Source organism: Ochlerotatus camptorhynchus, unplaced genomic scaffold, assembly GCF_037179485.1.
Source record: "Ochlerotatus camptorhynchus isolate MF236.1 unplaced genomic scaffold, CSIRO-AGI_Acam_v1.1 ptg000114l, whole genome shotgun sequence".
In the NCBI taxonomy this organism is placed as follows: Eukaryota; Metazoa; Arthropoda; class Insecta; order Diptera; family Culicidae; genus Ochlerotatus; species Ochlerotatus camptorhynchus.
The window spans coordinates 467393-479757 of NW_027040604.1; the positions used below are offsets into that span (position 1 = coordinate 467393).

General features: G+C 42.3%; 1 protein-coding gene across 2 annotated transcripts in view; it reads left to right on the forward strand.

The window, feature by feature from the left end:
* LOC135699730 (myotubularin-related protein 4) overlaps positions 1 to 12365 on the forward strand; it is a 94297-nt gene that overhangs the window by 38292 nt on the left and 43640 nt on the right. Inside the window, exon 1 of one of the 2 annotated variants that reach the window (XM_065220025.1) lies at positions 5509 to 5577. The exons of the other annotated variant lie outside the window; for it this stretch is intronic. Within the exon in view, the coding sequence (XP_065076097.1) occupies positions 5548 to 5577 (30 nt within the window). The 5' untranslated portion in view covers positions 5509 to 5547. Of the gene's footprint in view, positions 1 to 5508; positions 5578 to 12365 lie in introns of those variants that run through there. 2 annotated transcript variants of the gene reach the window in all.

Consider the following 12365-nt stretch of genomic DNA (forward strand, 5'->3'; position numbering starts at 1 on the left):
GGGCAGGCCCAACAAGCCGCCCTGGAAAAAAACAAAGTTGCAAATACCGAAGAAAGAAATACGGATCGGAACAATCGGCACAGACCTACGCGACGAAATAAGGACTACGATTGGAAACTCGAAACATGGAACTGCAAATCGCTCGGCTTCCCGGGTTACGATAGGTTAATCTATGACGAACTTCAACCACGCAACTTCGAAGTCGTAGCACTGCAGGAACTTTGCTGGACGGGACAAAAGGTATGGAAAAGCGGGCATCGAGCGGCTACTTTCTACCAGAGCTGTGGCACCACCAACGAGCTGGGAACCGGCTTTGTAGTGCTGGGTAAGATGCGCCAACGCGTGATTGGTTGGCAGCCGATCAACGCGAGGATGTGCAAGTTGAGGATTAAGGGCCGTTTCTTCAACTACAGCATCATCAACGTGCACTGCCCACACGAAGGGAGACCCGACGACGAGAAAGAAGCGTTCTATGCGCAGCTGGAGCAGGTGTACGACGGCTGTTCGCAACGGGACGTCAAAATCGTCATCGGCGACATGAACGCTCAGGTAGGACGGGAGGCAATGTATAGACCGGCAATCGGGCCAAACAGCCTGCATGCCGTATCGAACGACAACGGCCAACGATGCGTGAACTTTGCAGCCTCCCGGGGTATGGTAGTTCGAAGTACCTTTTTCCCCCGCAAGGATATCCACAAAGCCACCTGGAGATCACCTGACCAACACACAGAAAACCAAATCGATCACGTTCTAATCGACGGGAAATTCTTCTCCGACATTATCAACGTCCGCACGTACCGCAGTGCGAACATAGATTCGGACCACTACCTAGTTGCAGTATGCATGCGCTCAAAACTCTCGACGGTGCATAACACACGTCGAAGTCGAACGCCACGACCCAACATTGAGCAACTACGGGACACCGGAGTTGCCCAGGACTACGCGCAGCAGCTGGAAGTTGCACTACCCACGGAAGAGCAGCTTGGCGCAGCTTCTCTTGAAGATGGCTGGAGGGACATCCGTTCAGCCATAGGTAGTACTGCTGTAGCGGCACTAGGTACTGCAATCCCGGACCGAAGAAATGACTGGTTTGACGGCGAATGCAAACTGTTAGTAGAGGAGAAGAATGCAGCACGGGCGAGAATGCTGCAACACCGCACGAGATTGAATGTGGAGCGATACAGACAAGCGCGGAACAGACAAAACTCGGTTTTTCGAAGGAAGAAGCGTCAGCAGGAAGATCGAGATCGCGAGGCGATGGAAAATCTGTACCGCGTAAACGACACACGGAAGTTCTACGAGAAGCTAAATAGTTCGCGCAAAGGCTACGTGCCGCAAGCCGATATGTGCAAGGACTTGGACGGTAACCTTCTCACGAACGAGTGTGAGGTGATTGAGAGGTGGAAGCAGTACTATGACGAGCACCTCAACGGTGAAGCAGCAGAAAACGAAGGTGGCATGGCAACAGACCTTGGAGCACGCGCAGAAGACGACAGGCTACCGGCCCCTGATCTTCAAGAAGTTGAGGAGGAGATCGGTCGGCTGAAGAACAACAAAGCAACTGGTGTAGATCAACTACCAAGTGAGCTATTGAAATACGGTGGTGAAGCACTGGCTAGAGCGCTGCACTGGGTAATTGCCAAGATTTGGGAGGAGGAGATATTACCGGAGGAGTGGATGGAAGGTGTCGTATGCCCAATCTACAAAAAGGGCGACAAGTTGGATTGCTGCAACTACCGCGCGATCACACTGCTGAGCGCCGCCTACAAGGTACTCTCCCAAATTCTATGCCGCCGTCTGTCACCATATGCAAGAGAGTTCGTGGGGCAATACCAGGCGGGATTCATGGGTGCCCGCGCTACCACGGACCAAATTTTCGCGATTCGGCAGGTTCTGCAGAAATGCCGCGAATACAACGTGCCCACACATCATTTGTTCATCGATTTCAAATCCGCATACGACACAATCGATCGAGATCAGCTATGGCAGATTATGCACGAGTACGGATTTCCGGATAAACTGACGCGATTGGTCAAGGTGACGATGGATCGAGTGACGTGCGTTGTTCGAGTATCGGGGACACTCTCGAGTCCCTTTGAATCTCGAAGGGGGTTACGGCAGGGTGATGGACTTTCGTGTCTGCTGTTCAACATCGCGTTAGAAGGTGTGATCAGAAGAGCTGGGATAGACACGAGTGGCACGATATTCAGGAAGTCCATCCAGCTCCTTGGCTTCGACATTGACATTATGGCACGGAACTTTGAGATGATGACGGAAACGTACATCAGACTGAAGGCTGAAGCTAGACGGATTGGACTTGCCATCAACGCATCAAAGACAAAATACATGAAAGGAAGAGGTTCTAGGGAAGACAATGTTAGCCTCCCACCCCGAGTTCAGATTGACGGTGACGAAATCAAGGTGGTCGATGAGTTCGTGTATTTGGGCTCACTGGTGACCGCCCAAAATGATACCAGCAGAGAAATTCAAAGACGCATTATGGCAGGGAATCGTGCCTACTTTGGACTCCGGAGGACGCTCCGGTCGAATAAAATTCGCCGCCGCACGAAGTTGACTGTGTACAAGACGCTGATTAGATCGGTGGTCCTTTACGGCCACGAGCCCTGGACTATGCTCGTGGAGGACCAACGCGCCCTTGGTGTTTTCGAACGGAAGGTGTTGCGTACCATCTACGGTGGAGTGCAGATGGATGACGGAACGTGGAGGAGGCGAATGAACCACGAATTGCACCAGCTGCTGGGAGAACCATCCATCGTCCACATCGCAAAAATTGGGCGACTACTGTGGGCTGGGCACGTCGTAAGAATGCCGCACGACGACCCAGTGAAAATGGTTCTAGAAAGCGACCCAACAGGAACAAGAAGAAGAGGCGCGCAGCGGGCAAGGTGGATCGACCAAGTAGAAGGTGACCTGCGGACCCTTCGCAGACTACGAGGCTGGCGAACTGTGGCCATGGATCGAGTAGAGTGGAGACGACTTCTTCGGACAGCAGAGGACAACAAGGCCTTAGCCTGATTGGTAAGGTAAGGTAAGTAAGCCTCATACAGGGTGACCAGGAAACCGAAAAAAAACCCCATGAACAATCGGGAAAAAAATATACTTTGTTAAGTCTTCCTTAAAAAATATGATGTTGGACCATGAACAATATTCAAGACCCTTGGCCTGAACGAGACAAGGGCATCTCGAAAATAATCTCCGTATAATTTAAATAGAATTCCATGTGAATTTTCGGAAGACTTTAGAGGAGAATTTTAAGATAATTCCATGCAAAATTTTAAGATAATTCGTAGGTGAATTTCATGGAAATGCAAGGGAGAATTCAATCAAATTAGAAAAGGAGCTACAATGAATTCTTAAAAACAGTTTAAAATTCGTTTAGAATCTAAGAAGAAATTTTGAAGGAACCCCCAGAATCTCTAATTTATTTTAGAAGAATTCTGAAGGGAACTGTTTGACAACAATCAAATAAAATCCTCTGAAGTTTTGAGTGAATTTTCTTAAACAAATTATGAAGACTTCGAACGCAGAACCGAATTCAAGATCCAAGAAAATTGCTGCTGTCTTAGTAATTACTCATTTATTCTAGTGATCTCTTCGACTCAATCGCGTTTGGAAATATGCTCAATTGAAATATATATAACACAAACGGAAAAAATTCAAAAATTCCGAGAAATTGCTAATCGAGATTTGCTGGTCACCATGCTCATGGTACCCATGCTAGAGGATTCCCATACAAAATGGTTCACTTTAACATGTTGTTACTTGACATATCCGAGCAACGCTTCTCAAGAATGAAAACGGTGGAAAATAACTGTCGTTCATTTTGTCAGATAAGATAATTGCGGTGACAGATTATGAGATCAATATGCAATGAATGTTGCAGGGTAGCCAATAATTTCATGCTGCTCATTCAAGCACTATTAACAGCAAATCGCTGTCACTATTAAAGCCAACAAAAATAAATAAAAATTTGGCCTAAAACCTCTCAAAATTTGTCCGTGTTTAGGTGGAATGTAGCCACCCAATATTCGCGTCTTCTGTTGTGAGGAAAAACAAAAGTTTGTTAGTTGTGTTAATTGTGAATAGGTGTCTTGATTTCAGCGTGTCCACCCTACACTCGAACTTATCGCTCATTGAACGCAGAATTGTAAGTTATAACTGTCAACCATTATGTGTGAACCCCCGGGTATAGCTTTTCATCTCTGATTATCTTAATAGCGGCTCGTAATATAAACATATCGAAACCCCATAAAATAAAATGTGTTTTGCCTCCTAAACCCGCCAGTCTGCAGTTAGTCACTGCGTTTTTCACCATATACGCAATTTCTCTAATTACCATCAACATGTTTGTAATCCTATAAACCTCTATAAATAACCGCACATATTTACTCGAATCCAATCCGGCCCAGCGCACTCTCTTCGGATAAAAATCGAATTTATTCCTCCGAGAAAAGGAAAGAAGCCCACGCACTAACCGCTGCGCTGCTGTTGTCGTCCGACCGGCTGGCTCGCTGGCTGTCTGGTGGACTGTCACAACACAACGGCGACCACACGGTTTTCCATTCCCGGCTGCCGTCTCACGATGACGACGGCGACGAAGACAACGTTCGGCATTCGATATCCATCTAAAAGAGATGAAGTACTTTCCCAAACTGCCTTGGGTCTATTAGAGACATTCGTGTTTGTCTTATAGGGGAGCATTCCGCATTCATTCATCTATTCCGTCCGCACCAGACCCGGGGTAGCCAAGCCAACCGACTGCTTTCTCGACCTCGACCATAACCCTTCTTCCCTGCCTTCCTACCTACCGGCCCCGAAGATTGCAGTTTCGAACACTCTTCATTGAGAAACGATATTACCCTAAGACGGGAGGAAGTGGTTTTGTCTTTTCGTTGCATCGCGAGTCGCAGACATTCTTTGGCGCTTTAGTTCACCGTTACCGTCGGCAGAGTTCGCGTGTCTCCTTCGTTGTGGTCATTTTCCTTTGATTCAGCAGATAAGTGGATCAAAACATCGGGCGTTCCTTTTGTTTTTGGCGGTCACGTTATCAACCGCGCGCGCGATGGCGTTGATTGGCGGGAGTGCGGTTTTGGGTTCTGTGTTATCAGGCAGAACGAATGCAATCAATTAGAGCAAAATGTTTTAGATGATGTTCTTTCTTGTTTGCTCGGGGTATACAAAACATTGGTGCATCGGTCTTATCTTATCAGTGTCCGAACGTCAACGTCTGTTTCCAGTAATAAACCTGTTGCAACTGCAACTGTGTTTGGTTCGTTTTTTGTTGTTCCTTTAAAAATTGTATACAAGGTGATTTATAACTATTGAAACCAGTTCAATCAAGCCTTTCGCAAGGGGTGCTTGTATTTTTCGTGTGCAAAAGTGCATTCTTTCGGTACAGCTGATTAAACAAGCTGAGTGAGTGATTTTTTTTATCAGGGTTGACGAACTCTGCACGCTCTACTATTGATAGACGCAGGCGTTGTTATCAGTGACAGTGGTAGAGTTAGCAATTGAACACTCAATCGAATGTATTCCATCGAAGAGGATTGGATCTTGGTAGGTTTATATTTTTTCGTTTAAATTATCCAATCACTGTAATATACTTTCTACTAACAGATGTCACAAGAAATTGGGTAATCACTTTCAATTGAATCCATATAGGATAAAGGCTATTTGTTATCAAATTTTAGGGCAATCAATGTCGGCGAGGGCTATGGTTGAATTTCCTCTCGCTTTCTTAACGCACGTTACCATACGCACATATGCTACTACGGGGTCTGCGGCACGTACGCAAATTAAGCACAGTGGGAAGAAAGAGAGTTAAGGAAAGAAAGCATGGGAACGACAACTGCACGTGTCCACTTGTTGACTCCCGATGCAAAAGTGGCATAAATTTCTTGTGAAGCCATGTCGCAACCAAGAAAGAATGTTGAAATCCGAGCATATTTGAAAAAAGGGACACGATGGGTAAGATTGTTGATTGAAATCTGCTAGATGAAGAGAATCGACATTTTGATAAGTGACGTAAATGTAAGTTTACACTACTGTAATGTTGATCAAATTTTGCATCATCTTTCCGGTCGATTGTTGATCAAGCAGAACTGATCGATGTTACGTTTATTTTTACTGTGAATAGAAGCTCTTAATAAAATCTCGATTACTTTTCCAAAGGGACTTATCTGCTTTTGTAATCAAAGATTCAACCTTTGAAAAAAAAAGTTGAAAAATGATTTTCAAGCAAACACTACTTGGATTTAAACGGCGCCGGTGGTGTAGTGGTAAGCGTGATTACCTCTCACCCCAGCAGGCCTGGGTTCAATCCCAGTCGGCGCCGCCGGGATGTTCTGAGGCATAACATCTCTGATCACGCCTTCCTTCGGATGGGAAGTAAAGCCGTTGGTCCCCGGTTCATGAGTTGATGGGTCGATAGGTAGGGTCCAGGTGTGGGAGCTGCCTTCCTGGCACGTCGGTAGCATTGGTGCTCAGCACGGAAAACAAGATCGACGGAAAAAACAAACCAGAGGAAAAAAAAAAAAAACTACTTGGATTTTATTTGAATTCCTTACATTTAGGATTATGCTTATTCATACATTTTTTAAGAAAAGTGTTTTTGTGATTAATGGATTTTATGCTGATATTTGAAATTTGAATTTGACACCAAAAATAATGTCTTCAATTCAACTGGCTTAAAGTAAACTTTCATAAAAGAAGAATGTAGCTTTGTTAAATCATTTGCAAATCTAAGAAGAAATATATAGGAAAAAATATCAGTATACTCTTAATACTCTAGGCTCTTGACTCTATCTACTCTATTCATTCAAGAAATGGATTCAACATTTTCAATCACAATTCTGAAATATTGGCAAACTGAAGTCCAAGATCGATGTGTCTTTGTATCTGAAGCACTTGAAAGACTTTTGAATTTCGCGATCTGATTTCAATTCCAAACCAATCCTTTGCAAAGTTTTACGTTTGCTCCCGTTCCTACATAAACTTATAGTATAAGTAAGTTTCTATAGGTGCATGAACAAACCTTATTTAAAATAATTTCTGTTCTGTTCTGGATTTGTTCAGGATTTCTGAAATCGATTTGGGCTAATGCACTAAGGAAAATTTGTGCTCATTATTAGTAAATATTACCCGCGCTTCTGTCAAAATTTTCGGATCATAATTTCTGCAGCAACAATAGAAAAGGGCCCATCAATTTCTGTAAACAAAGGGTTTGTAAGATTTTTCGAAGTTACTGCTGCTGCTTTAATTTCCGAGATGTTTATTGAAAATTAAGTGCAATATAAGTCCTTTAGCACTTTGGACACCCGAAAACTTTTTCAATAATTTCGCGTGTGTTTATTAGTGCTGTGTTTGGTTATTTAAAAAAATAGGATCGAAATAGTTTTTAAGATTACCGCGAGTCAACAAACCGGGTTTTTTCTTCCTTCGCCGCCGCCGTGAAACGTCGCGAAAGAGCATATCTCCGCTGAATTTTCTAATGTATGCTGTTGAATCGTGTCCGTTTGGGTTTAGTTACAAGTTCATAACGATCCGGAGGCCGGAAGTTACAAAATAAGTCCAGGAGGTAACGGTGATATCCAGTGGAAGTAGGTTCAAATCGAACGTGCAAATTTTCTCCTGCAAATTGCCACTCACAACGAAGGATTCGAGCGAGGAGGCAATTGATTTGCTTGCTTGCGGTTCCAGCTCGATGCAAGGCTGGTGGATCAGCCAGGAGTAGTAGTTTCTAGTGAAAGAAATGATCTCCAGCACACCACTAAACATAACCACGAGCAATGCATCCCAAACCCCATGATAAACAAGGAGCGGATGCAATGCATGAAACTTTGAGGCGCAAAAATTCGGGAAGATCCTTTCATTGCATTATTTTATGATTCTTCAATATTGTACAAATATTTACACATTACACACAACTACACATAGTAACTCGGAGCGTTTGGTACGGTATGTCCACGCATCCTTACCCCTGTAGATTCAAGAAATGTTCCTATTCATTTTCAAGAATCATCTTTGCGGCAAATACAACGCAGGAGGCCTGGCCGTATTGATGTTTATATCATATCTCAGATATGCTGTAAACATCAATTAGACAAGAAAAATGATTAGACATCATCTAATCTAATCATTTTCCAGGATGCTTTCTCGTACTGGCTGCGTTTGTATTAGATTAGATTAGATTAGATTAGACAAAGGGTTTGTAAGCCTTTTCCCTTTGAGATTGAAATCATAATCAGTTGCTCTAGCATAGTTTATCTCCGAAATAGATTTTTTCTTATAAATAAGTTTTATATGTTTTATAGGCGAAACAGAATTGAGTGTACATACCCATCAATCATATATACCATTGATTGTAAGGGTGTCGACTACCTGTAAAATTAGGGAATGCATTTTTGGACCTGGAAAATCAGGAAAATTCTTTTAAATTAGAGAAATATTTCTTAATCACAGAAACTTATTAATAGGTACTATAGAATACTGATATCACTAGGTGTAAATTGAGAATGGTTGTTTATTTCAAACATGCAATATTGTTGCGAACATGTGGTTGCACAATGCTTCATTTTTTTTCATTCGTCAAAATACACTTTTATTTGAGTATTAAGTTAAGTTAACTTAATACTCAAATAAAAGTGTATTTTGACGATTTTTGGCGTAATATAAATTCAGCTCCCATGTGCGTTTGTGCGACACTTAATAAATGCTACACCTAATTGCGTCTGACCAAATTTAACCTTCGAGTAGATTGGTGCGTCTGCTCGATCCATCTGTGTCCAACAAAAATTATTCCTTTGAGTAAATGCAAGAATGGTAAAGAGCTAAGAGAAGAGGACATAGCCTGAGATTCAACTAAATTAGAATTCAGGATAATGGTCTTGCTCAAGTGGTGCCGGTGGTGTAGTGGTAAGCGTGATTACCTCTCACCCCAGCAAGCCTGGGTTCAATCCCAGTCGGCACCGCCGGGATGTTCTGAGGCATAACATCTCTGATCACGCCTTTCTTCGGAAGGGAAGTAAAGCCCGTTGGTCCCCGGTTCATGAGTTGATGGGTCGATAGATAGGGTCCATTAAAAAATATAATGGGATTAAAGACAAGTGTTTCATATGTAAGGTGTAGGAAAGCGTTGAGTTCGGAAACAGTCAGAAATGAATTTCTAAGGGACGATTAAAATATGACATTTTTTATAATTTTTTACCCCCTTCACTTGTGTCAGGCTTTTCTCATACCTTTTACACTGCCCATACAAGTATAACAATGTCATATGGATTTTTATCAGAAATGAGTTATGCATTAGAATCGATTGTAAACTACCTGTTTTTTTTTTTTTTTTTTAAATATGCGGTGTCTTCCCGTTTTTGGTAATACACAATTTCTGTCTTTTTTGCATTCTATAAAATGTATTGATCGCTTTATTGAATTTGAGATTGTACTGGACTATTCTTCATGGGTAAGAGATCCATGTTGTATTTCATGACAAAAATGTACAGAAAGTACTATTACATATCTGAGAAAAGCAATAGCATGAGCATGAGGTACACGACCAACAACGGGTAGGCACTGTACCTGGATTTTTTTTTTAAATTGCTGAAAAATCAACAACAACAACAACACACCTGTTTACAACGTACAAAAAACGAATTCACCATTTTGAAAATATAGACGTGAGTCAAAATGGCCGAATTCCAGCACAAACTTGGTTCATTGCTCCTAGCGAACATTATACGGATATCTGAGACGTAAAATCTAAAATTTGTTTATTTCGCTATCAGACCTGTAACTAGAGGTGGGCATCTAACTGAGCGGATCTGAACCGTCCAGTTCACTAAGGGGCGCCGATTCTTTTGAACAACTCTTCAGCTCAAATTGAAATTATATGAATTTTGACACAAACTCAAAATTGGAAAAGAAATCATTGATTTTGGTGACCCTAAACCAATAGAGCTTAACCAAGCTTAAAAGTACATAAAATCGTAAAAGTAGCCTAAACCAATAAATCCGTAGCTTACAAAATAGCTCTACTTTTCAATTGAAAACGCCACTAACGCAACAACTGAACAACCAACGCTTAAACCAAAATGCGCGAAAAATGGCCAACAACATATCAGTAAAAATATGTATGCGAGAGTGCTACACCTATATCACACGTGATGATATAATTGACATCGTGTCACACGAGTTTACCCCTTTTTGCATGCTATGCAATCTAGTCTACATACAGATTTTGTTGCTCTTGTTAATTCTCCAGCAGAATTGCTTTCAATATTCTCGGCTTCAGTTCCAGATCATCAGCCCAGATCCGGATCCGGAGCTGAACAAAAAGATCCAAAGAAATGGACGAGTCCGAGATATGTCATCCTAAACAGCTCCCAGTGAATTATTCGGGTCGATGATTCGGATCCGGGGCTGAGCTGTGATGTGGAGCGCTGCATTTAGCTTTCGGCTATTTGCTTTTGTGCGGATCTTCTGCTTTCGTAGAGAATGATGGGACGAGAGTTGAGAGAAAATATGCAGGAGGAATAACATCAGCAAACAAAGCCGGATACGTAAATATATTGGATTATACCAGTAGCGCATCTTAGTTTACGCGGTGGCTGTTCAATACGTAAGTGGAGTAATGAGTTCTTTTTTGAAAAGCTCCGCTTTAAGTGACGGATTAAATGGTTTAGACTTGTGATATCAGTGAGCTGATGAGCTGCGGTTCCTAAACAATGAACCACGGTTCATCAACTCACTTGAGTGAATCGGGGCTTTAGACCAGGAGCGGATCGCCCATCTCTACCTGGAAGTGCTCCATTTCTTTCGAAGTATTTTAGCCTTTTTGTAAATGACTAAAGCTATACAGTAAGAAGTTAGTGAATTTGTTCCGACTAGACCTTTTATGAGAATCCAGAATTGACTAGAGATGTGCATGGAAGATTGTGGACAGTTGTGTGTGCCGTGAAAGAAGCACCTTTGAGCAAAACCTGGAGCACAACAGCGACTATAATGTCTTGATACAGGATCTATCGAAACAGAATTTCATGGAATCTTTTAATATTATTATTATTATTATTATTATTATAGAGTTTTGACACTTCTCAGCAAAAATGTCGGAACATTTCACCTACCCCGGGCTGTCTTTATGCCAAGGGGGTTAGGCTCTGTGGATCTCATTCGTCAGTTGACTTACATCCTAATTTGTTTGCTTCAGTCGGATCAGTTAGAATGATTCAGGAACCGCCGGACAATACTACAGGTTCCAAGAATCACTGCTTTCTGAATGCTGTTCCAACTCTTCAAGGGAACGAATAAGGGTACGGGGAACAATTCCGGTCGCCGAGATTGCTACCGGAACTATACGCACATCCTCCAGGTGACACATCTGCTTCAACTCCTCCGCCAAATCGTGGTACAGTGATATCGATGAGAGTTACCCGCTTCATCCTTTTGTCGTAGACCACAGTGTCAGGGCGATTGGCACGAATTTGGACATCCGTAATGATCTCGCGATCCCAGTACAGCTTTATGCAACTATTTTCCAGTACCGGGTCTGGCAGGTACTTGTGGTAGGGTACGTACTGTCAGTCTTTGTAGTTCGTTCATTAAAAGCTCATTGACGTGTAAATTTACTGAGCTGGATTTTTGATTTTTACGTGTTTATTCTTAAAATTATCTTTATGTGGGGGAAGCCGATTACTCGCGATTAACTCACGGTTAAATGGCTTCACCGTCACTGGCTGCTGGCCAGTGACGGTTAGATCGAAGACACACACACACATACATACTCTCAACTATGGTCCCAAGTTTTCTTAACTTCACAGGTAGCGGGTACGATTCCCTGTTCGTTCAATGAATTTTCCGGCTTGAACCTATATCGGCATCACTAGGCACATAATGCCTTTTTGCTTGCCACACAATATACATTAGTGTGCTTCATTTTGACAGACATATTTTGCAAACATAGCAGCCACGCTCCATTTCGATTCGGAACATAATATGAGCCAGTAGACTGATGCAAAATTTGAAATTTTCGCTCCACAGTGCTCAAACGGTTTCAAATCAGGATCAGCACAAACTATTCGAAGTTTATATGTAAATTACTATGGAAAAAACAAACTTTTTGTTCATTGTCTTCTACCCATTTTCCATATTGCTTTTTCGAAAATTTCTATAACTATTCTTACGAGAAATTTTCTAAGCTACAACTTTGCCCAATATCGTTTTTCAGTCAAATGTCAAATTAAATTGTTATTAATTGTTTAAGAGATTGATAATCTTATGGCATGATCAAGCAGCTGTTCTGTGGGCAACACTGTATTCTGCAGTGTGACATAGTAGCCATGATATTTGTGCTC